Source organism: Ornithorhynchus anatinus, chromosome 19, assembly GCF_004115215.2.
Source record: "Ornithorhynchus anatinus isolate Pmale09 chromosome 19, mOrnAna1.pri.v4, whole genome shotgun sequence".
NCBI lineage: Eukaryota > Metazoa > Chordata > Mammalia > Monotremata > Ornithorhynchidae > Ornithorhynchus > Ornithorhynchus anatinus.
In genome coordinates this window covers 10,367,829-10,391,568 of record NC_041746.1, presented here as the reverse complement: position 1 = coordinate 10,391,568, position 23,740 = coordinate 10,367,829, and the positions used below count along the sequence as shown (strand labels likewise).

General features: G+C 43.1%; 1 protein-coding gene across 3 annotated transcripts in view; it reads left to right on the top strand.

Moving 5' to 3' along the window:
• Positions 1 to 1,741: 1,741 nt before the first annotated feature.
• Positions 1,742 to 23,740, top strand: part of KCTD3 (potassium channel tetramerization domain containing 3) — a 40,727-nt gene continuing 18,728 nt past the window's right edge. The window contains exons 1-9 of one of the 3 annotated variants that reach the window (XM_029046879.2): positions 1,742 to 1,839; positions 9,003 to 9,056; positions 9,194 to 9,239; positions 11,963 to 12,036; positions 13,696 to 13,754; positions 14,613 to 14,693; positions 15,738 to 15,866; positions 17,520 to 17,610; positions 22,763 to 22,953. In XM_029046879.2, coding sequence (XP_028902712.1) covers positions 1,763 to 1,839; positions 9,003 to 9,056; positions 9,194 to 9,239; positions 11,963 to 12,036; positions 13,696 to 13,754; positions 14,613 to 14,693; positions 15,738 to 15,866; positions 17,520 to 17,610; positions 22,763 to 22,953 — 802 coding nt within the window. In that variant the 5' untranslated portion in view covers positions 1,742 to 1,762. Of the gene's footprint in view, positions 1,840 to 2,693; positions 2,720 to 5,995; positions 6,035 to 9,002; positions 9,057 to 9,193; positions 9,240 to 11,962; positions 12,037 to 13,695; positions 13,755 to 14,612; positions 14,694 to 15,737; positions 15,867 to 17,519; positions 17,611 to 22,762; positions 22,954 to 23,740 lie in introns of those variants that run through there. The other 2 variants (XM_029046880.2, XM_007672361.2) reach the window with 2 other exon arrangements.

Genomic DNA, 23,740 nt, shown 5'->3' with positions numbered 1-23,740 from the left:
TATTATTATCGTCCCCAGTACTTAGAACAGTGCTCTGCACATAGTAAGTGCTTGACAAATACCAACATTATTATTATCATTATCATTATCCCCCTCAGCGCTTAGAACAGCGCTCTGCACATAGGAAGCACTTAACAAATACCAACGTTATTATTATCATTATTCCCACCAGCGCTTAGAACAGCGCTGTGCACATAGTAAGCACTTAAATACCAACCTTAGAGAAGCAGAGTGGCTCAGTGGAAAGAGCCCTGGCTTGGGAGTCAGAGGTCATGGGTTCGAATCCCACCTCAGCCACCTGTCAGCTGTGTGACTGTGGGCAAGTCACTTAACTTCTCTGTGCCTCAGTGACCTCATCTGTAAAATGGGGATGAAGACTGTGAGCCTCACGTGGGACAACCTTGCTTCTATTTATTGCTATTGTTCTTGTCTGCCGTCTGCCTCCCCCGATTAGACTGTAAGCCCGTCAGAGGGCAGGGACTGTCTCTGTTACCGATTTGTACATTCCAAGCGCTTAGTCCAGTGCTCTGCACATAGTAAGCGCTCAATAAATACTATTGAATGAATGAATGATTACCCTGTATCTCCCCCATTGCTGAGAACAGTGCTTTGCACGTAGTAAGCGCTTAACAAATGCCAACATTATTATAATTATTATTATTATGAGTCCGCGCTCGAGAGGTTCGGTTTGTATGAGTGGAGGAGGAGGAGGAGTCCGGGAGGAGGAAACGTCACTTTGCCGTTCGGGGCTCCGCCCTGAGCACCCCCCCCCCCCCCCGAGCTCCGCCTTGAGCACCCTCCTGAGCTCCGCCCTGAGCACCCCCCCGAGCTCCGCCCTGAGCTCCGCCTTTAGCACCCCCCTGAGCTCCGCCTTGAGCACCCCCCTGAGCTCCGCCTTGAGCACCCCCTTGAGCTCCGCCTTGAGCACCCTCCTGAGCTCCGCCCTGAGCACCCCCCTGAGCTCCGCCCTGAGCACCCCCCCTGAGCTCCGCCCTGAGCTCCGCCTTGAGCACCCCCCTGAGCTCCGCCCTGACCTCCGCCTTGAGTACCCCCCGAGCTCCGCCTTGAGCACCCCCCGAGCTCCGCCCTGATCTCCGCCTTGAGCACCCCCCTGAGCTCCGCCTTGAGCTCCGCCTTGAGCACCCCCTTGAGCTCCGCCTTGAGCACCCTCCTGAGCTCCGCCCTGAGCACCTCCCTGAGCTCCGCCCTGAGCACCCCCCCTGAGCTCCGCCCTGAGCTCCGCCTTGAGCACCCCCCTGAGCTCCGCCTTGAGCACCCTCCTGAGCTCCGCCTTGAGCACCCCCCGAGCACTCCCCTGAGCTCCGCCTTGGGCACCGCCCTGAGCTCCGCCCTGAGCACCCCCCCGAGCTCCGCCTTGAGCACCCTCCTGAGCTCCGCCTTGAGCACGCCCTGAGCACCCCCCGAGCTCCGCCTTGAGCACCCCCCGAGCACTCCCCTGAGCTCCGCCTTGGGCACCCTCCTGAGCTCCGCCTTGAGCACGCCCCGAGCACCCCCCTGAGCTCCGCCCCGAGCTCCTCCCCGAGCTCCTCCCCGAGGCTGCGGTGGTGCGGGGCGGGGCGGGGCGGGCGCTGCGGTATCTGGGCCCGGGCCGGGCGGAGGCTGGTAGGGAGCGGGGCCGCCCGGCGGTCCGCCCGCCCGCCCGGCCGGCCGGCCTCCCCGCAGCCTCCCTCCCTCCCTCCGTCCGTCCTTCCCTCCCTCCCCGGGCCCGGTGGCTGCGGAGGCGGAGGCGGGTCGGGCCGCGATGGCCGGCGGCGGGAGCTGCTGCGGCGCGGCGGCCGGCGGCGGGGAGATCGTGCAGCTCAATGTCGGGGGCACCCGGTGAGTCGGGGGGCGGCGGCGGCGGCGGCGACCCGGGCCCGCCGCACGGGGACCGGGCCGGGGAGGGACCGCCTTGCTTTTCTTTGCTTTGCTTTTCTTTTCTTTTCTTTTTTCTTTTGTTCTCCTTCGCCCGGCCGCGTCCGCCGTTGGGCCCGTCGCCGGGCCGGGTCGCGCCGCCGGCTCCCCCGTTTAACCCGTCGCTGGGCCGGGACGGTCCTCCTCTGGTGCCGAACGGTCCCTTCCCAGCGCTCAGTACAGAGCCCTGCGCACAGTAGGCGCTCAGTAAATATGAGTGAATGAGTAAGCGCTCAGTGAATACCGATGGCTAGTTCTCTTCTGCTCTGCCGGCTCCCCCGTTTAGCCCGTCAGTGGGCCGGGACTGGCCCTCTCTGTTGCCGAATGATCCTATTTATCGTGATTAAGTTGGGTTTTTTTTGGTCTGTCTGCCTCCCCCATTAGACTGTAAACCCGTCAGTGGGCCGGGACTGTCTCTCTCTGTGGCCGAATTGCCCATTCCAAGCGCTTAGTCCAGTGCTCTGCACATAGTAAGCGCTCAATAAATACTATTGAGTGAATGGACCATTGCAAGCGCTCAGGACAGTGCCCTGCACGCAGTAGGCGCTCAGGAAATACGATCCAGTGAATGAACGAGTAAGCGCTGAATAAATACGAATATATAGGTTTTTCATGGCATTCGTTAAGCGGTTATTGCATTCCAGGAGGAGGCAGTGGTAAACCTTGCGTGTTTTTACCGAGAAAACTATGGCTACTCTACCAGAAGGACTGCACGGGAGGCCTCCGAGGGCATCCCGGCCTTGGCGGCAGCTCCTCCTTCTCCAACCTTCCCCGCCTCGCTGGCTGTCCTTCCTTCATTCGAGTGGTATGTATTGAGCGCCTACTATGTGCAGAGCACTGTGCTCAGCGCTTCCCCCGACGCGGCGAGGGCGGCCCGCACAGGACAACTTTATCCCCGCCTATCGTCATCTGCAGAGTGTCTGTCCTCAAACCCCAAAGGCGACCATGCTTGTTGCCGAATTGTATATTCCGAGCGCTTAGTACAGTGCCCTGCACATAGTGGCGCAGTGGAAAGAGCATGGGCTTTGGAGTCAGGGCTCATGAGTTCGAATCCCAGCTCTGCCACTTGTCAGCTGTGTGACTGTGGGCAAGTCACTTAACTTCTCTGTGCCTCAGTTCCCTCATCTGTAAAATGGGGATTAAGTGTGAGCCCCATGTGGGACAACCTGATTCCCCTGTGTTTACCCCAGCGCTTAGGACAGTGCTCGGCACATAGTAAGCGCTTAACAAATACCAACATTATTATTATAAATACTATTGAATGAATTTTACCTATTTATATCGACGCTCTTGATGCCTATCTACTTGTTTTGTTGTCTGCCCCCTCCCCCCAGCTTGTATCCCCGTTGCTGGGCAGGGATGGTCCCTATCTGCTGCCTAATGGTGCTTTCCAAGCGCTTAGTACAGTGCTCTGCACATAGTAAGCGCTCAATAAATACTATTGAATGAATTCTACCCATTTATATCGACGCTCTTGATGCCTGCCTACTTGTTTTGTTGTCTGCCCCCTCCCCCCAGCTTGTATCCCCGTTGCTGGGCAGGGATGGTCCTTATCTGCTGCCTAATGGTGCTTTCCAAGCGCTTAGTACAGTGCTCTGCACATAGTAAGCGCTCAATAAATACTATTGAATGAATTCTACCCATTTATATCGACGCTCTTGATGCCTGCCTACTTGTTTTGTTGTCTGCCCCCTCCCCCCAGCTTGTATCCCCGTTGCTGGGCAGGGATGGTCCCTATTTGCTGCCTAATGGTGCTTTCCAAGCGCTTAGTACAGTGCTCTGCACATAGTAAGCGCTCAATAAATACTATTGAATGAATTCTACCCATTTATATCGACGCTCTTGATGCCTGCCTACTTGTTTTGTTGTCTGCCCCCTCCCCCCAGCTTGTATCCCCGTTGCTGGGCAGGGATGGTCCCTATCTGCTGCCTAATGGTGCTTTCCAAGCGCTTAGTACAGTGCTCTGCACATAGTAAGCGCTCAATAAATACTATTGAATGAATTCTACCCATTTATATCGACGCTCTTGATGCCTGCCTACTTGTTTTGTTGTCTGCCCCCTCCCCCCAGCTTGTATCCCCGTTGCTGGGCAGGGATGGTCCCTATTTGCTGCCTAATGGTGCTCTCCAAGCGCTTAGTACAGTGCTCTGCACACAGGAAGTGCTCCGTAAGTAGGAATGAGTGAACCGCAGGCTCGCAGTTTGGGGCTTTCTTGGAAGACCCCGCGGGCAAAATTCGGGGTGGGGGGGAACTTGGAGCAGGGAGGAAAGGGAAAAAAAATATATATTACATTTTTGTGCCGCGGCCCGGGTTGTGAGTCATTTCTCTCGCAAGGAAAGAGAGTTTGCCAGGTCTCTTCGGAGGAAGGGGTTAGCTGGAGACATGGTAGTCACTGGTACAGTCCTCTGGGATAATAACGTGCTTTGTTTTACTAATGAATCTTTTTTTAAAAAAAGTTTCAAGGTCAGGAGGCCTATTTTAAATCAAATTGGAAAGGCCTCGCAAAGGCAGGAACAATGCACACTGGTGATTTCAAATTTATTTATAAACTGTTCATCCAGAGGATCTTAGAGCGTGGCAAAATTCTTCTTCTTGTCCTGGTTTTGCGACCCCCCCCACTCTGATTTTTCCCCCCCGCCCCGTAGCGCAGTCCCCGAAGGGGAAAAAAAATGCTCCTAATTTGGTTTTGTTTTCAGTGAAATTTGAGATAAATCCGAGTGGTTAAGTGTATCCGAGTGGTAGCTGTGGTTTTTATGATTTTGTGTGTACAATGCTAATTTCGCAAAATGGAAGTGTTGTAAATTGCACAGATAGTGAATGGCTAATAGGTTTGGAGGTATGCATTACCCGCCCAAATTGACCAATCCTCTCTATCGCAGAAGAAAAGTATTCATGTTGTAGGGGAAAGGAGAAGAGGAGGAAGGGAGGCTTTGCTATTCATTTTTACAATACTCATTTCAAGATCCATCCATCAGTGGCATTTATGGAGCACCTACTAAGCGCAGAGCACTGTACTAAACACGTGGGAGAGTACAAATACAACATGGGTGGTAGAAATGTACCTTGCCCTCAAGGAGAATTCTGAGAACCTTGCAGAATTAAAATGAAAATAAGTAAAAGATATCATTTGCATTTATATGGAAATCAGTGACCAAGCGTTTAGTTTTTGGTTAGTCTTCCTCCTAAGTGAGCTAGTTTGGGAGGGGAGAGAAGAGGAAGAAGGTTTTTACTTTGAAATTATATAAAGCAGCATGGACTAGTGGAAAGAACCCAGGCCTGAGTCAGAAGACTTGCGTTATAATCCCACCACTGTCATTCACCTGCCGTGTGACCTTGGGCAAGTCACTTAACTTCTCTGTGCCTCCGTTTCCTCACCTGTAAAATGCAATGAAATATCCGCTTTTCCTCCCTCTTAGACTGTGAGCCCCGTGTAGGCCAGGGACTGTATCTGAACTGATCTTGTAACGACCCCAGCGTTTAGTACAGTAATTGGCACATAGTAAGCCCCTAACAGATACCGTAATCTTATTATAATAAAGCATTTTTTAAATTAATGGTTGCAAAGCCTAACTTGGAGGCTTAATCGTTTGTATTTATTGAGCACTCATCCTGTTCAGAGAGCAGCTGGGAAAATGATGATGATGATTTTCCTCTCGTATATGGTGGATGAGCCTTCAGGAAGTTTTTGGGAACCAGAACCTGTGTGCAGGAATTGATGATTGTGCTAGTGGCTTTACGGGACACTATTCACACCCTTTCACCGCTCCCCGCCCTCCCCCCAGTTGTTTCTGCTGGGATGGGTGCAGCAAGCCAGTAGGAGGAGAAGGGTGTGGCGCCTTGCAAAGTGCACACAAGAATTTAACAAACGAAACCAATTCGTCTCCAGAGTTGCTATAGAATTAATGCTGAAGTGTTTGAGTTGGAAGAGGAGAAACCTAAGAGGTGACAATTTGGGAGTAAATGGTCATGCTTTTTCACCTTTGTTTACAAAGCTTGTTTGATCTCCTGCAGCTCTGTAAACATTTACTTTTGTATTGTCTATCTCAAAATATTTTCTAATTCAACCAGGTTGATTGACCTGGTTATCTGAACTCTTCTTGAGAACTTCGTTGACAATGAGGTAATTGTCAGGAGACAAAACTTTAGAAACATTTTACTGTCAAATAATTAGAATCTCTCCTACTCCAAGACAATCGCAAAGATTCCTGAAAGCCCTGCTTAGTGAAAAGTCAGCTAGTTTGATTTTAGTTGGTTTGAAAGTATTCTTTGTTCTCTAAGCAGTTCAATTGATTTTTGACATGTAAGCTGCTATGACCCCTTTGTATTGTGAACAGAGAATGCCTTCACTCATTGAAGAAAGTAATACTCAGGATTCTTTTTTATTTCTGTTTGGTGGACTTCACTACTGCTTTAGAGAGATTTTTCTTTTATTTTTTTCTTGGAGCCTAAATTTCTGGTCAATAATTCCTTCAAAGCATGCTGAGCTGTCTTGGTGGCTGAGGTGAAGTACATTCTAAAATTGTTTGTTGACAGCATAACTGCTTAATTACACCTCAAACAGCAATGATCACACTTGTTATATAGAGTAACTTGGGCAGCTTGATATTTTTTATGTGGAAAATAATGCTGGTGGAGCTGGAAAAATCGAAAAGAGCTCTGTAACTATCAGATGCATAATTTAGAAAGCAGGTGATTTATGTAAAATCATCCTACAGTATGTAATTTAGAAAGGAAATATTACTTAGTTTTGGGTGAAAGAAAATTCAGTTTTTCACTTTTCTGAATTCTATCTTGTGAAATAGTCATGGGGAATTAGAGAGCGAGTGGAAGGGAACCCGTCTACCAACTCTGTTGTATTGTACTCTCCAAAGCACTTTAGCACAATGCTCAGCACACAGTAAGTGCTCAGTAAATAAGATTGATCGATTGAAGACCAACTCAGAACTGGAAGTAAGAGAGGCTATAGAAAAGGTGCAGGTGAAGTAATTTGGGGGCCGGGCGTATGAGCCTTGGGGCTTTATGTCTCTGCGTAAAGACTGGCAAGATCTAGACCAGTGAAAGAGGGAGAGGAATTGGTTTGGAGTTGGGGAAGAGTCTAGTGGGGAGTGTGGAAGCCTGAGGACCTTGGATCACAACTCCTGTGGTTCAGGTTGGGTTAGGTCTGGGTTGTTACAGGCAAGTGAGACTGTGGGGGCTTGCGGATGGGGTGTGGCATTTAGTGAAGGAATTTCTTGGGGAACAGCCCGTGCCAAATCGCGGTTTGTGGCTTTCACCTATCTGGGAGGTCGGAGGCGGGGTTAGTAATTTTGAGTTTGTGTGTGACACACTCCGTTATCACTAAATGTCTGTGGACTTGGATGTTGAGAACTCTTCCAACCAGTTCCTCTTTCTGATTGAACTTCCTTACCTCTTCCAGCACATAAAAATTCCGAAGCATTATGTTCATTTCCCAGTGGGGCAAAGTGTGAAAATTTGCAGGAGTCATTTTTAAGGGCTCGTCTTCACTGACAAGTCCTTGCTGTTTTCTTGATTTCCAGGTCATTGTTGTTGTTTTTTTCTCCAGTGATTGAGCTTTTGCCCAAATCTTTAGTCTGTTATAAATTCCTGTTACAGCAGTTTTAAACTAAAATTTTAAATTCCAATTCTCCCATTCAAGCATTTGCTTTGCCCCATTTCTAGATCATCTTGCTACCATCTCCTGTTGACAGGTTCCACTCTGTGGAGGGATGAAGAATTTGGGTTTTAGGCGGGTCGTTTTAAATTCATTCTGTATATCTTACCCTTACAGATCTCAATAAATGCACTCACCTCCTTGAGAGAAAAAATCAGAGCCACAGTTGGAGTCATGGAGTATTGCTGGGGGCAGGCCCCACGCAAACCAAAATGGATAGATAGGCCAAGACTTAACTTAGATAAAAAGGGGAACAAGATATAAAGATACTTAGATACAAAGTTTTGCCTAGGGAACTAGGTCAGTGTTTGCTAAGTCCTGCTTATATCAGCCTCTTCTTCCAAGCATCCCATTAGCTTAGTAACATCACATGCCTGGTACATAAACAAGTGGAGATGCAAAGTACTGAGATGTCACAAGTCTTGCTAAACTGCAAGTAATTTTTTAATCTCTGGAGTCATTTGTATTGAACTGATCTCTGTTGTCATCTTACTATACCCATACAGTCTTAGTGTGGAGAAGGGGTAACTTTCTAGTCACATTGTTACTTGTAGCCGGAGTTCCACATTACTATAGGTCTGTTCTGATGTCACAGAGAACCTTGAAGTATCTTCTTTTTCGAGGGGAGGACTTGGAGCTGCCATGATGGTTTGTGGGCTGCTTTTCTATGCCCAGGTTATATTACTAGAGCAAATTCAAAGTTTAGGAGACAGTGGTCAGTGCCGCTGATGCAGATGCAAGGAGATCTTCCAAAACTTTATGCTGAAATCAGTAAGATGGCATTGTTTTAGATCACGGGTGAGTCTATGACTTCTTTCACTTGGGAAGCAAAAGATAAAGTTAGAAATTTCAAGTTCATCTCCGGCAACATTACTGAGCAGTAGTTGATGATTTGCTATTTGGCTAGCCAATCCCATATGGCCTGGTGACATTTTTCTTATGCACTTCTGCCATAGTGAACGCTTTCAATTCATCTTTTGGCTAGAGTGTGTGCTAGTGGGGACTAAATGTGTTGTTATCGACGAAACTGCTTTTGCCCATGCCGGCAAACTGGTATCAGAATGGGCAAGTGTCTCTTGAGCTGCGGTTTTACGAGAGTGAAGCTCTTCCATGATAGGGGAATAGGGGTGTGCTTTGTTATCACTGCCCACCTGTACCCTGAAGTCCATCTTGATAATTATCTCGTCAAATTTTGATATGCTGAGATGAGTCCATGTCACTTATGTATGTGGAAAGTTCTTTTTTTAATAGTATTTGTTATGCACTTACTATATGCTCTAAGTGCTGGAGTAGATAGAAGTTAATCAGGTCCGGCGCTGTTTCAGGCCCGCATGGGGCTCAAAGTCTGAGTAGGAAAGTTATGTAATAACTAATACTTAAAAATGTTTTTCACTGGCTTTGGTTCTTCAATTTACAGATTCAGTACTTCAAGACAGACACTTATGTGGATTCCAGATTCGTTTTTTTCCAGGTATGTTATCTTTTCTATAATTTGACCACTTATTGAAGTTAAAATCATCTTTAGGTCAATGACAGAATGTTTGCCTATATTTTAAGGTATTTATGAAAAAGATCGTCTCCAGATTAAAAATTCTATATTCTTTTCAGCTTGCTGAGTGGAAGAATTTCAACCCTTCGAGATGAAACTGGTGCTGTGAGTATAATGTATTGCTTAACTATGAGAAGATTGTCTTTTGAACCTAATCTCTAAATTAAATTTAATTTGCCCATATTACTTATTGGCTTAAAAAGAATAGGCATATTCAGTGTTTAATGACTGTAAAAAAGCTGGTGAATATAGCAACCTTTTTTTTTCCTTAAATGGTATTAAGGGCTTACTATGTGTCAGGCACTGTACTAAATGCTGGGGTAGATACCAACTAATCAGGTTGGACACAGTCCATGTCCCACGAGGGGCTCACAGTCTTAGTCCTCATTTTACAGATGAGGTAACTGAGGCCAAGAGAAGTGAAGTGACTTGTCCAAGGTCACACAACAGACAAGTGACAGAGCTGGGATTAGAACCAGGTCCTCTAGCTCCCAGGTCCCTGTTTTTTCCACTAGGCCACGCTGCTTTCAAAACTAGATTAAGCACTTGGGAAGCAAGGGAAGTCCCACTTTCAGCCTAGAGGTGGGTAAAGATGATTTGTGAACCTCACCTCTTGGTCAGAAATATGACCTAGGTTCCCCCTCATTCCCTGCAGTCACATTATGGTTGGATTAAATTTAACAACCCCCCATATGCCACTGTGACTCCAGGGCTACAACAGAGTCAGAGGTTGTCTTGGTTAGAGGACTTGGGTCAAATCGGGATGATTCCTCAGGATGTTTTAGATCAAATGAATAATTACCTAGAAACAGTCAATGCCAGTTTGGCAGGCATCCATTGAGAGTCTTGAAGGAGAAGCATCGTGGCTCAGTGGAAAGAGCACGGGCTTTGGAGTCAGAGGTCACGGGTTCAAATCCCGGCTCGGCCACTTGTCAGCTGTGTGACTCTGGGCAAGTCACTTCACTTCTCGGTGCCTCAGTTACCTCATCTGTAAAATGGGGATTAAGACTGTGAGCCCCACGTGGGACAACCTGATTCCCGTGTCTACCCCAGCGCTTAGAACAGTGCTCGGCACCTAGTAAGCGCTTAACAAATACCAACATTATTATCTCCTAACTAGAGCCTTTAAAGCTTATTGTTACAAATGGGCACAGACTGGAAGGTAGCCAGTGTGTAATTCCCACCTAAAGGAAGGATTCGAGAGATGAGTGTGGGAATTATAGACCAGTGAGTGTCATTTCCTCTATCTGGCAGTTTGGTGGCATCTATAATTAAGTGTAGGATCCCTAAGAAAGGCAACCAGTTAAGGGAGAGACAGCATCATTTTTGTATGGATAAATCACATACTCTATGGGAGTTCATTAAAATGGAAGGTAAATATGTGAATAAGGGGACTGGTGGTCATATTGAATTCTCAGTTCTGTCCAAACTGGCAGAACTGACCGAATTAATGTGAGTTTATCAATACACCACCAGCTGATGTTGGAGAAAACGGTTGTAAGGAGATAATAATAATAATGTTAGTATTTGTTAAGCGCTTGCTATGTGCAGAGCACTGTTCTAAGTGTTGGGGTAGATACAGGGTAATCAGGTTGTCCTATGTGGCGCTCACAGTCTTCATCCCCATTTTGCAGATGAGGTAGCTGAGGCACAGAGAAGGCAAGTGACTTGCCCACAGTCACACAGCTGACAGGTGGCGGAGCTGGGATTCGAACCCATGACCTCAGACTCCCAAGCCTGGGCTCTTTCCACTGAGCCACGCTGCTTCTTAGTGATGCACATTGCATTGAATATGACAGATAATCCTCAGATCCCCTTAGGCCTAAACAGTCTAGATACTTTGGGCAGATATTTTATTTACTTTGAAAATGTCTGGCAAATTAAAGCATGTTTGAAAAATTGTGTAGTACAGTTCCAACGGGCTCAAAGCTGAATTTCCAGATGTTCTGGGGAATAGATAAGACCATCAATGAGAGAGGAATGTATTTACAATGTTAGCCACTAGCTGGTTGTCCTCAAACACAGAGAATTAGAGGGGAAAACCTACATGAGTACTGTCCAGGTTTGGGAGACAGTAAATACAGGTATCCAGTCTTTGACCCTGGCAAAGTTATGTATTTTTACTCAGATATTTATTTGTTTAAATATTGCCAAAGAACGTTTTGGTTTTAAACTCTTTGATCTTAGACATTTGCCCCCTTAAAACTCCCATTATGTAGTTCCTGTGTCAATATAGTAGCAAGTGTTTCACTTGGTTACTATAAAACAAATCTGATGTGCTTTGAAAGCTTGAAAACTAACTTGGAGAGCTACAGTCCATTTTAGAGAGCACTTTAATGGTTTTGGTACAGATGCTGTTTAGTAATCTGTGGATTCTGATTTTACCTAGTGCTTACCCTTTTTGTCATCCATTACTTTTTTGATTTTGGAAAAATGAGTTTTCGATTAAAAAACTGCTTCATCATGCTACGTTTGAAGGCAGATCAGTTTTGATAATGATTCTTGTTCAGTTGAGGAATTTGAAATGTATGAATTAAGTGAATAGCCAAAAGTCGGTCAGAGTTTAGCGCTCTGCTCATTAGCCTGTGTAGTCTTGCTAAATAGTCTAATTTTTTTAATGTCATATGAGATATGCATGTATTTGTATGAACTAAAAATACATTATTGCCTCTGTAAGATGGCAGTCAGCAATTTGTATGTTTTAACTAATGCAAAAGGTAATTATCGATTAATATTTATACATATTTATCTAAATTACTATAAACAAGTAATTTATAGTTAACCTAAATCAAGCTGTTAAAGTAAAACCTGTCTGTTTTGCTTTGTAGATATTTATTGATAGAGACCCAACAGCATTTGCACCTATTTTAAATTTTCTTCGTACAAAAGAGCTAGACTTGCGGTAAGAATATATCCATTTTGATACTGGTTTAATATTATTGTTATATTGATATGAAGGATTACGTATGCTTTTGCATGAAGAGTTTTGTGATGTTTGGCTATTTGAATAATACATGCGGTTCAAACAGGCACTCCTTCTTTGCGGCTTTGAGGCTGTTTGCTTACTACCTCCATTTCCCAGTGTTGGCAACATAATCATTTCTCTTTGAGGAGCTTTTTTGTTAACCTTTATTTCTCAATGTGAATTATCGGTGAGTATCTATGGTTGCTTTTTTCCCACATCTAACATTGTATTACAAAACAATGTGCCAGCTCTTGAACTATCTCTATCTGGGTGTTTCATTTTCTTTCCTGCTTTTTCTTGAGAGGATTTGGATGTTACTTGTGGACTGTTGATCTGAAAATGTCCAGATCCATTTAGTTAGTACTCCCTGACAGACCTAGTATTGTTTGCCTTCACACAAGATCAGAAAGTACTTGGGTATTTTTGTTATTGTTGTCTTGGAAGCAGATCCATTTGAGAGGTCAGTTGCTGTTGCAATTAAGCAGACTACCCAAGTGAAAATGATCTGGATGCAAACCTCTGTTCGTCACGTTTGAAGGTGGGATGGCAGACATTGTGTACCATATATAAGGCATGGGCTGATAGATAGGTTCCAGAAGTTTTCAGGTTTGCTTTTTCACGGACCAGCCAAAACTGTACTAGCCACTGTCTTCAACTGAAAAGTCACTGTTTTTAACACAACTACTTAACATTCCAAGAGACATTCACCTTCTGCCTGGAAAGCAAGCACAAAACTCCTCTGCTTGGCTAGCATGGTATCAGTGTTTATAACCCCCCTGCAGACTATTGTCATGGCTCTTCAGTTCTACAGAAAAATTTAGCATTTTAGAGGAAAGGAGATTACAGTATTCCATGAGATTGTATAACACTTGAGATGAGGAAATAAAATTGTATAAACCAATTACTCTTCCCATCACTTACACCTCAGTTGCATCTCCATCATTTTAACCTAAAAAGAGTCAATCGCCCATTCTCTGTGGTTCTCTCTTTTTGGTATAGTGGGGCAGACTTCATGGGGAGGACACTTGGGACCAGGATATAAGACGACGGCCCCATGGAGTCTATCCTTTACTTTAAGAAAGCGGTAACAGCACAGAAAGCAGTGGGACTGCTTTCGTAGGAATGTCCTGCTACAGAGAGGGGCTTCTGGACAGAAACAACATTGGCTCCCCAGAGTATTTCCAAGGTTGAAATCTATGTGGAAGGTATTATTTCATGAAAGTTAGAGGCCTTTTACTTGGGCTGAATCCAGCCCTTCATTAAAGTCCCCTCTTCCCTTGTGGATTTCTTCCTAACTTCTGCAACCTTCAGAAACAAGCCCCTGACTATCATTTGCCATCTAGTACTCAGATGCTCTTGATTTTTAGGTTCTTAAGGGACTGGTTATTCTGAGAGGGAATAGAATTTAGAAAGTTTGGGGACAGAATAATTTCCCAAACCAAGACATTACAGAAAAAGTTGAAGAGAATAAGCTATTGACTTTTCTACTAGCTTTTTGTAGCTCTAGAACATTAGCAGAAAAATATTTTTTAAATTTTGTTTAAAAATACAGAGTTGATCCTAAATGGACTTCTATTTTTCCTTTTTTTTTTTTAGGGGAGTGAGTATTAATGTTCTCAGGCATGAAGCAGAATTTTATGGAATCACTCCAATAGGTATGTGTTCCTAGGAGAATTTTATGGTGATAACTTGTTCCTTTGCTCTGCTCAGCCACAAGAAATCAGGTCTTATCCTCTGACCACATTTATGCTCATCATCTCTTGTGTTTAATTTCTTCAGTTATCATAGACAATAGAAATGTCTGGTAACTCTCATCGAGTTTACCCGAGACAAACTACAAGACTCTTAACAGATCTAGCTTGCGATTTAAGGATACAAGCCTTGTGTGCAGTTTACCAAAAGAGAATTTGGGCACTAGTTCTTTTCTGCTTCACTTCAGCATGTTTCCCATGGGAGGTGCTAGGTAAGGATGGATATGAGGTAGCTAAGACATCAGATGTGGGATGCACATTTCCCTTCCTATGTATCCTGACTGGCTCAAATACAAACCTTTTTCCCCGTTCCCATCTTTCACTACTAACCTGTCTGTCTTTTGGATGATCCCTGAAGTCACTCGGGGTTGAGCCGGGGGCAGTGACTTGGTGGGACTGAGCGGAGGGGAGAGCTGGGGCATTAGGATGATATTAGAGCGCTTCAATTGGTTACACAGATGTGGGAACATCAGACTCCCTGTGGCAGGTTCAGAGGTAACCTATCATTCAGTTTACATCTGAGATGCTGTTGTTGATAGGTACCGGTGAGTGTTAGATGTTTTTTCCCTAGGAGCTCATGACAGAAACTGTAGTTTCTACTGAAACATTCTTTCAAAAACACATTGGCTTCATGAAGGCATGACCTGGGAATTCATATCCTGAGTTGTTTTTCCTTCATTCCCCAGTCAATTGAAACAAGAAATAATAAAGGTTGAGTGCTTTTCTTGTGTTTGCTTCTATTGTGTCCTGAAACACTTTTAGTAAGAAGACTCCTGTTGTGTGAAGAACTGGAACGCTCATCATGCGGCAGTGTGCTCTTTCATGGCTATCTGCCTCCACCAGGTATTTCCATCTCCCTTCATCTTGCCCTTTATCCATTGTTCCTTATGATGTGGATGTGGAAAAATGAAGATTTAACTTTAGAGTCAGTGATTGCTTCTCTGCAAGACCTTTAGCATAAATAGAGGTGGCCGAGGGACTTAATTGCGTTATGGAAAACTAAAATCTGTTCCTGCCTTACAAGTGAGTTCTGAGACTTATGGTTGTATTTGCCTAAAATGTGTGTATGTTATTTTACTCACTGATGCACATTAAAGCTCTGCTACATTTCAGCAAATTGGTGGAAGGCAGAAAAAGAGACAGTAGAAAGTTTGAGAATTTTTCATTTTTATCCAAGAAAATAATTTGTCATGTTGTGCAATAACAAAATGTAAAGAATGATTGATATAAGGGCAACTGCAGCAACTTAAACAGTTATAATAGGTTTCATTTAGTACTTGATTTGAATTTTGTGTCCATTCATTTTTGTCTGCCAATCCTTATTTGTACCTGTCATTCTCCTTTAAAACCCAGTTCACCAGTCACCTGCAACAGAAAGTGTTGCCTGATTTATTTTCTTTTCTTCTTGGTCATTCCATTCCTTCAGCCCCACCCTCAGTATTCATTCCTTCATTTATTTATTCACTTGTGTGTTTATCGTCTGTCAACCATGATATGTCCCCTAAATTATGTCTTGTGGCTCCCCAGGAGGCTTGCGTGCTACCTAGAGGGAAGGATCATGACTTTGACTTCTATTTTAACATTCCTCAAGTGCCTAGAATAGTGCTTTGAGTATGGTACCTGAATCTTAGGCTTTCTGTTATTGCTAATGGACTAAAACTGAAATGTTCATGACTTGTATGATATTTTTGTGTTTACTTGTTTAGGCCATGACTCTGGATCTGTAATATCAGATTAAATTATCGGTATAATTTATGTTGATGAATGGAGTACACATTGCTAAAATTAAGTATTCTTGCCAGAAGTAAACGGATCTGATTCATAAATCTTTACATTTTCCCAGAATGAACCTATGGCATTAAAATCTCCTCCTTACCTTTCTTAAAGGCATTCCAAGTCGCAAAATAAGCAATTCCCCTGTTGATCCCAGAACGGGACAGAATTGTGACAGGGAAGTGCATGGAAGTAGTGCTCAGCCTGTTCTCTCTGGACCGGGAGAAGAGACAGTCAGGCTAGGTGAGGAAAGAGTTCCTTTTTAAAAAAAATTATTTTCCTTCTCTTTCTCTTCTTTCCTTCTCTCTTTAATTCATGGTATAATTTTTAACAAGTACTTAATATCACTTGCTTACTATCCTGTGAATTAGCAACTGTCAACACAATGAAGTGTGGATTTGGATAGTCCTGTAGACTGCTCTATGTTGAAAATGGGGTTTGTGAAGCTAGCGTCTAATCTCCTAAAGCCATTGTCTTTACCACAACATGGCCTGTATTAGAAAGAGCATGGGCCTGGGAGTCGGGGATACTGGATTTTACTGTCATCTCTGCCCCTTGCCTGCTGTGACATCTTTTCTGTGCTTCAATTTCCTTATTGGGAAAATGGGGTTTAAACACCTTCTTCCTCCACCTTAGACTGTGAGTCCCAGTTCACTCCCATTCCCTGCCAATCTTGTACAAGGCCCAGCTAGGTCAAACAAACAGGCCTGAGCAATGGAGAGAGAAAAGGAGTGACTGATGAGAGCCCACACTAGCCCCCACACATCTCACATAAATCATCTCTGGCAACGGCAGAGATCTCTTAGACTGTGAGGGACTGTGTTTGACCTGTATGTCTTGTGTCTACCCCGTCTTTAGAATAGTGTATATATCTATAATTCTTTTTATCTATTCTGATGCGATTGATGCTTGTCTGCTTGTTTTGTTTTGTTGTCTGTCTCCCCCTTCTAGACTGTGAGCCTGTTGTTGGGTAGGAATTGTCTCTATCTGTTGCCGAATTGTATTTTCCAAGTGCTTAGTATAGTGTTCTGCACACAGTAAGCACTCAGTAAATATGGTTGAATGAATGAGCAGTGTTTGGTACATAATAAACCCTTCACAAATACTATTATTATTATCATACCACCAACATTTCATAATACTAATACCTCAAATTTGTAGAGAGGGCTTTTATGTTTCCAGAGTACTTCCCCATAACCTCATTTTATCTACACTGATACCTCTGAGATAGGGATTGGTGTTTTATAGATGAGGAAATTGAGGCAGAGAAAGGGTAAGTGATTTACCTGAGTTTACCCAGTAGTCCAGGGACGGAGCTGGGATTACCACAGCTCTTCACCATTAGACCACACTGTCTTCCAGCATGCTTTATAATGTGCAAAGCCCTATACTAAGCCCCGGAAGTGATTTCATAGAAATTAGTGGACAAGGTCTGTGACAGTTTATAGTGGAAGGACAAGCTTAGAGCACTGAGAAGAGGGAAAAAGGGAGGTCAGCAGAGCAGTTCATTATTGATTTTTGGGGAACATTTCTCAAGTACTCTCTGTTCCAGCCAAAGTCATGAGTGATATAACAGCTATCTTCTTGTGAAGGCAGCTTCTGTCTGCCTTACATTGTACTCTCCAGCATGCTTAGTACAGTGCTCTGCACACAGTAAACTCAGTAAATATGATTGATTGCAGCCTGGTGGGTTTCTCTCAGACTTTGGCAGGTTGAGGAAAAAGAGACTACCTTCTTTTAAGAGAGAGACACTAAAATGTTGAAAAGATCTTAGATATTTTAGTACAGTTACCCTGGGTCTTGATTTGAGAGCTGATTTTCACTTCGCAGCTGAATATATTTTCCAAGGGCTCTAACCCAAGCTGGCCGATTTCTCTTCTGCTACTCCATTGGCAGGATTTCCTGTGGATCCACGGAAAGTGCTGATAGTAGCCGGTCATCATAACTGGATTGTAGCTGCATATGCCCACTTTGCTGTTTGTTACAGGTATAAGAAATCTATTGTTTCTCATTCTTATTAATGCAGCTTTGTTGATAAAATCGTAATGCTTGTAACTCTCAATGTTTTCCTGCACTTTTCAGGCATTTTCCTGATAGGCAAAGGGAACAAACTGTACTTTCTGTACCAGGCTGATTGGAACAGCTTACTCTTAGAAAGACCACTAGGCTGTTAAATGTTTCCTTTAAAAAAAAAATAGGCAGCTTGTTGTCTCAAATAGCATGGACACACATGAGTTCTTCTGTTCTTCCTTGCCGTTGCCAGAGATGATTTATGTGAGATGTGTGGGGGCTAGTGTGGGCTCTCATCAGTCACTCCTTTTCTCTCTCCATTGCTCAGGCCTGTTTGTTTGACCTAGCTGGGCCTTGTACAAGATTGGCAGGGAATGGGAGTGAACTGTGGAAACACGTGTTTCTGGAAGGAGACAGGAGAGAATTGAGGCAAGGGAGCGATTAGTTGCTGACATTTTTTGGAAGTGAAGGACTGTGGATGGCTAAGCGTATATAAAATCTGACTCACCAGGGGGCACATTCATAGAATGATCCTAACCCATAAGAGTATTTATGGGCACTGATGATGTCAATTAACAGCAGTAGGAAGTGGGCTTCTTCCCATCCATCCATCCACTTCTCTCCACTTCCCCTCTCCACCCTCTAAGCTTGCTGGGAACCTTCCAGACTTCATTCTCACCCCTTCAAGCACTGCCACGCCAGCATTTTTAAGGTTTGCTATTCTATGCAGGATGTGTAAAGAAGTGAAATTGGGTAGGGAATGGAAATGGGAGAGGTAGACGGTAGAAGAAGGGATAATAAATGGGGAGAAAACATAGTGTGAAAATAGTATAAAAAACTGCATCATTGTCGTTATTGGCATTTGTCTGCCAAGTGCAAAATGCTAGATTAGTCACTTGAGGGAAGCAATGAGGCGTAGTGGAAAGAACTTGGGTTTGGGAGTCAGGGGACCTGGGTTCTAATTTTGGCTCAATGGAAAGAGCACGGGCTTAGGAGTCAGAGGTCATGGATTTGAATTCTACTCCTCCACCTGTTAGCTGTGTGACTTTGGGAAAGTCACTTGACTTCTCGGTGCCTCAGTTACCTCATCTGTCAAATGGGGATTAAGACTGTGAGCCTCACGTAGGATGTGATTACCCTGTATCTACCCCAGCGCTTAGAACAGTGCTCGGCACGTAGTAAGTGCTTAACAAATACCAACATTATTATTATTATTATTAATCTTGGGTAAGTCATTTCACTTAATACCCATTTTACAGTTGAGGAAGCTAAGGAAAGGGAAGGGTGGTGGTGCTGTCTACAGTGGTGGGAAGATTGGGAGGAGAGGGTTTGGGTGGGAAAATAAGGAGCTTTATTTCAGACATGCTAAGGTTGAGGTGACGGCAGGACTACCAAGTAGAGATGTCTTGAAGGCAGGAGGAAATGCGAGACTGCAAAAAGGGAGAAAGACCAGGGCTGGAGGTGTAAATTTGGGAACCATCCTAGTAGAGGTTATAGTTGAAGCCGTGGGAACAAATGAGTTCTCCGAAGGAGAGGATATAGATTGAAAATCGAAGGGAACTCAGAACTGAATCTTGAGGAACTCCCATAGGGAGTGGGAGGCAGAGGAGGAGCCTGCAAAAGAGACTGAGAATGGAGCAGTCAGATAGGAAAACCAAGAGGGGATCATTTCAATGAGGCCGAGGTTGGATAATATTTCCAGTAGAAGGGGTGGTTGACATTGTCGAAGGCAGTTTAGCGGTCGAGGAAGATTAGAATGGAGACCCTCCCTCCACACTGTTTGCTTCCCTGCCAGGTTTCGGGTAGCAGGGAGCAACTTCAATGAAGGTCTGCAGGTGTGCTTCTTCCTGACTCAAATTTGAAGCCTACAGTTTGTAAGTTCAGGACAAGCAAAAACACTTCTTCACTCAGCTGGTGCTTAGCATCTTGTTCAAGTTCCTTACTACAGAAAGTTGTGTGGGCAGAAACTAGCAGTTGACTGAAGAAAGTGTTAGGATAAATTGATGGATGAGAAGTCCATAATGAGGTTACTAGAGGGGAAGACAGAGACTAGAAGAAAAAGGTAAGAAATGAACATCTCCAACTACTAATTAGAGGGTAAGGAAGATAACCATCACACTTTTCTTCTAGTCTCCCTTTAGTCACTTTGGGAAATAATACTGGATTGATCTGATCCCCAAATGGCATTTATCATATTCTTGTGATTTTATTCACAGTTACATTAATATGTCTATCCAGAAGATAGAAAACAGCCTTTAAATAGGTTGTATAAATATAAATCCTAAAGTAAATGATGGCATATATTAATCACTTAGTGTGTGCTAAGCACAGAGGATGATACTTGACAAACCCAGTCCCTGTCCCACAATCTGAGGTAAATTAAATGATGGTCCTAAATTGATTCATTGTATTTCAAAAAAATCAAACAATCTTTGTAAATTTGTATTTGCCATATTTGCCATCTTTAGAATATAGATGCATTTTATAAAGGGTTTTGTTTTTCACAGTTCTGAGATGTGCAGTAAGGCTTGGAAATAGTTACAGTCTAGTGATTTTTTTTTTTTAAGTCTTCAAGTGCGATGTTTTCTTAAACTGTACTGTAATGTACTAAGCAAGTGTGAAAGAATGTAACCTTTCAGTTGGCAAGCCACATTTTACTAGGCTTTTTTCACTTTTCACATTCCTTGCTTAAAGTTTATTTTAGGGCTCCATGGATCCTTTGGGGAAACTTGTACTTTCCCTTGCCGTGGATATTTTCCATTCTTTATAATATAGTCACTTTGTGGGAGGGATTGAAAAGTCAGATGGAACTAATTGGGCTTTATAAGTAGAGATCATCGGATTTGGAACAAATGCATTGTGATGCTGCTGCTGACAGTGAAGCTTATGCAAGTCCAACAGTACCTTGTATTCTGGGCCAACACAGAAAACATCCAGGTATGGAATTACCCAGAAAATACTTAGGTTCTTGCATGGGCTGAGTGGAAATTTGTCCTAGGTATACTTTTCCAAAGGGGTGGTGGTATTAGTAGCTTAACGTACCTCAGAATAGCTAAACCATCCACCCTTCTTTTCTCTCTGTTATCACCCACTCACCCCACTTTTTTCCAGTGATGTTCCAGGCCTTACTTCTGGAAGCTCTTCTTTGGGGCCTGTTTTCCTGGGAAATATGTGGTAGTGAAATGTGTGAGTAGCTTAGCCCTAAGGTTAGGCTTCACTATGCTGGAACATTTGACATTTCCTGTTGAGCTTCTTTCAGTTCTCCCTCATAGACTTGCAGACCAAACAATTTTTCTCCATATTTTTGCCTTGGAAAATACCTTATTTTTGGAAGAAAAAATTCCACATCAAAATGGAAAGGCATTAGTCTGTATTTCTTCGCAGCTGTCTCTTCAGTGTTTTTATTCTGCTACATACTTTTCTTATCCAACTTTGCTTTTCTAGGAAAAAAACAAACATCACATTTCCTCCTGTCTCATGCCCAACAGCTCTGTCCTCAAAATAGGACAGTCCAGCCTCCCAAGCTCCCGTCTCTTGTAGATGGCCAAACCTAACTAGAGTTGTGTGCAGGTCATAGAGACTGATTCCAGATCAACTTGAATAGAGTCCTGACCCCAGGCATCTGCATCCAGGGGGGTTTTGGGATTAGGTTGTGCCACCCTGGAAATGGGTTCATTTCTTTGGGTTGCTCTATTAGCATCAAGATATGAAGTTTCAAATTTATTAGGGAGCAAATCATATTTTAAAGAATTTATTGGACATTTTTTCTTAAAGCATGGAAAGTCTATGCATCTTAGTCATGTTTGTCTTTTGTGGTCTATTCATTGTTGTTTTTATTTCTACTCGTTTCCCTCTGCGGTATGATCAGCTATGTTAAGGAAAATTTTTCATTTGAGTAGGAGGGCCTTGTCCTGCTCTGGACACGTGTGTGACTGTTTGCCCACATCACATTGTATGTTCTATTCAGATAAGCCCATGTTGTCAAAAGAACATTCCCCAACAGCATTCTATCCAAAACATCAAGAGCAAACACCTTTTATAAAAGGGTAAACCATTTTCATTTTTTTTTTTTTAAATTCTCATCAGTTACTTGAGCTGTTTTTACTCCTACATTAGTGAACTTCCAAATTCATGACAGCAGCATAACATCCTCATCATATAGCACCTGTGTCCATGACAGTGTTTTGAGCACTTTAGGCAATGTAAGCAGACTCTCTCCAGTCCTTAAACAGGACAGAAAATGAACTGAAAGGGGATTCTGGAATGTTCTTTAGCATGGGAGCTATGGAGCACATTATCTTGTGGTTTTCAGCCATGAATCCATAGCCTGCTCATTTTAGATTGCTTGCAAGTCTCCAAATGAGAACACCAAGATGTCTTTTTGATGTGTTAGCTCTAAGAAGCCTGCAGGACACTTCTAAGCACCATCCATCATCTCCCCTGCCTAAAAGCCCTACTCCATTCTTAAAAGCCCAATCCCCTATATGCAACTGAAACCTAGGACCTGAGTATTCTAGAGAAATAAAATGAAAATATAGCCACTGACTTGCATTAAAAAAAAATAAATCAAGACTACCACAAATTGGTGACAAAACAAATAATCCATAAAAGTTTAGAGACTGATATCCCATCCTTTACTTGTTTCAGTGTGTTTACAAAAATTACTACTTTTGGGGGAGGCTATCTGAGAAGGTATATCATCTGGAAAAGCAATGCATAATAAGAAATTTATGTATTAACTTTAATCCACAAATTCTGAATCTAGCTAAACCTATCTTTAGCTTTACTTCAGCATGTTCTAAAAGATTTATATGTAATATGTGGGGGTTTTTTAAAGTGTCTCAGATAAATTTGCCTTTAAAAATGTCCCCCAATTCTTGAATTCAGTAAAGTGTAGAGCTGAGATTTTAAAGGAAGATATTTATGGGGTTTTCTGAATTCGTAGTTTTGCTGGTAAAGTTTTATCCAGGTTTAATGAATTTTTATCCACAACCTTAGTTTTATTTTATTAGACTGATGGAAAAAGCTTGCTAAGAATTGTAGAATGAGTATGCTCCCTTGTGTATAAATCTGTGTCTTAACTAAGGTTATATTTTTCTGCCCCATCCCCCCCCCCTTTTTTTTTTCAGAATCAAAGAATCTTCAGGATGGCAGCAAGTGTTTACAAGTCCATATTTGGACTGGACTATTGAGCGAGTAGCTTTGAATGCAAAAGTGGTTGGAGGTCCACATGGAGACAAAGACAAGATGGTGGCTGTTGCTTCAGAAAGTAGCATTATCTTATGGAGCATTCAAGATGGTGGCAGTGGCAGTGAAATAGGTGGGAAAATGTGTTGGCCTTACTACTGTCAACCATATCCTAAACCTATGTAAACCGGTAAATGATTTGTTAATGATTCATAGCTATTTAGAAGTGATTCAGGTACTAGGTTTCCTGTGATTGTTACCGTGCTTCTGTGCTCTTAATCTTGATTTTGAAAAAAAAAACACCCCAAAACTTTTTATTGGTAATGATGAGTCATTGGGGATCTTGTAATTACTATTCAGAATCTGTCATTTGTTAGTCTTTGTGAAATACCTCTCATTATTGAGTTGTAATTGAAAGCAAGTGTTCATTTATTTCTTCCTCTACCACTGGTAGCTGACGTCATTTACTCCTCAACATTTGTGGAAAGATAATCATTGCCTTTTCGATGCTTAAATTTTAGCTTTCATTTTAAAATTAAAAAAGAACCCCTCATTTTTATTCTTTTCTCTGCTTCAGTTCAGAATATCAATTTAGAGAATGTTTGCCTATCTAGAAAAATAGAATAAAACCAAGAGCCCTAAAACCTAAATGATCAATTTTGACATTTCCATATAAATGTAGAACACCTACTTTTTCAGAAGCCTAAAGTGCTCTCAGATTCCAGTTGAGATCATTTTCAAACAGAACATATATTTTAATTTATATATATTTAATTTGGTAGTATTGGACAAATGGGATTGAGCATATATTTAATTTGGTAGTGGACAACGATGTATCAGCTGTGTGACTTTGGACAAGTCACTTAACTTCTCTGTGCCTCACTATTTCATCTGTAAAATGGGGATTAAGACTATGAGCC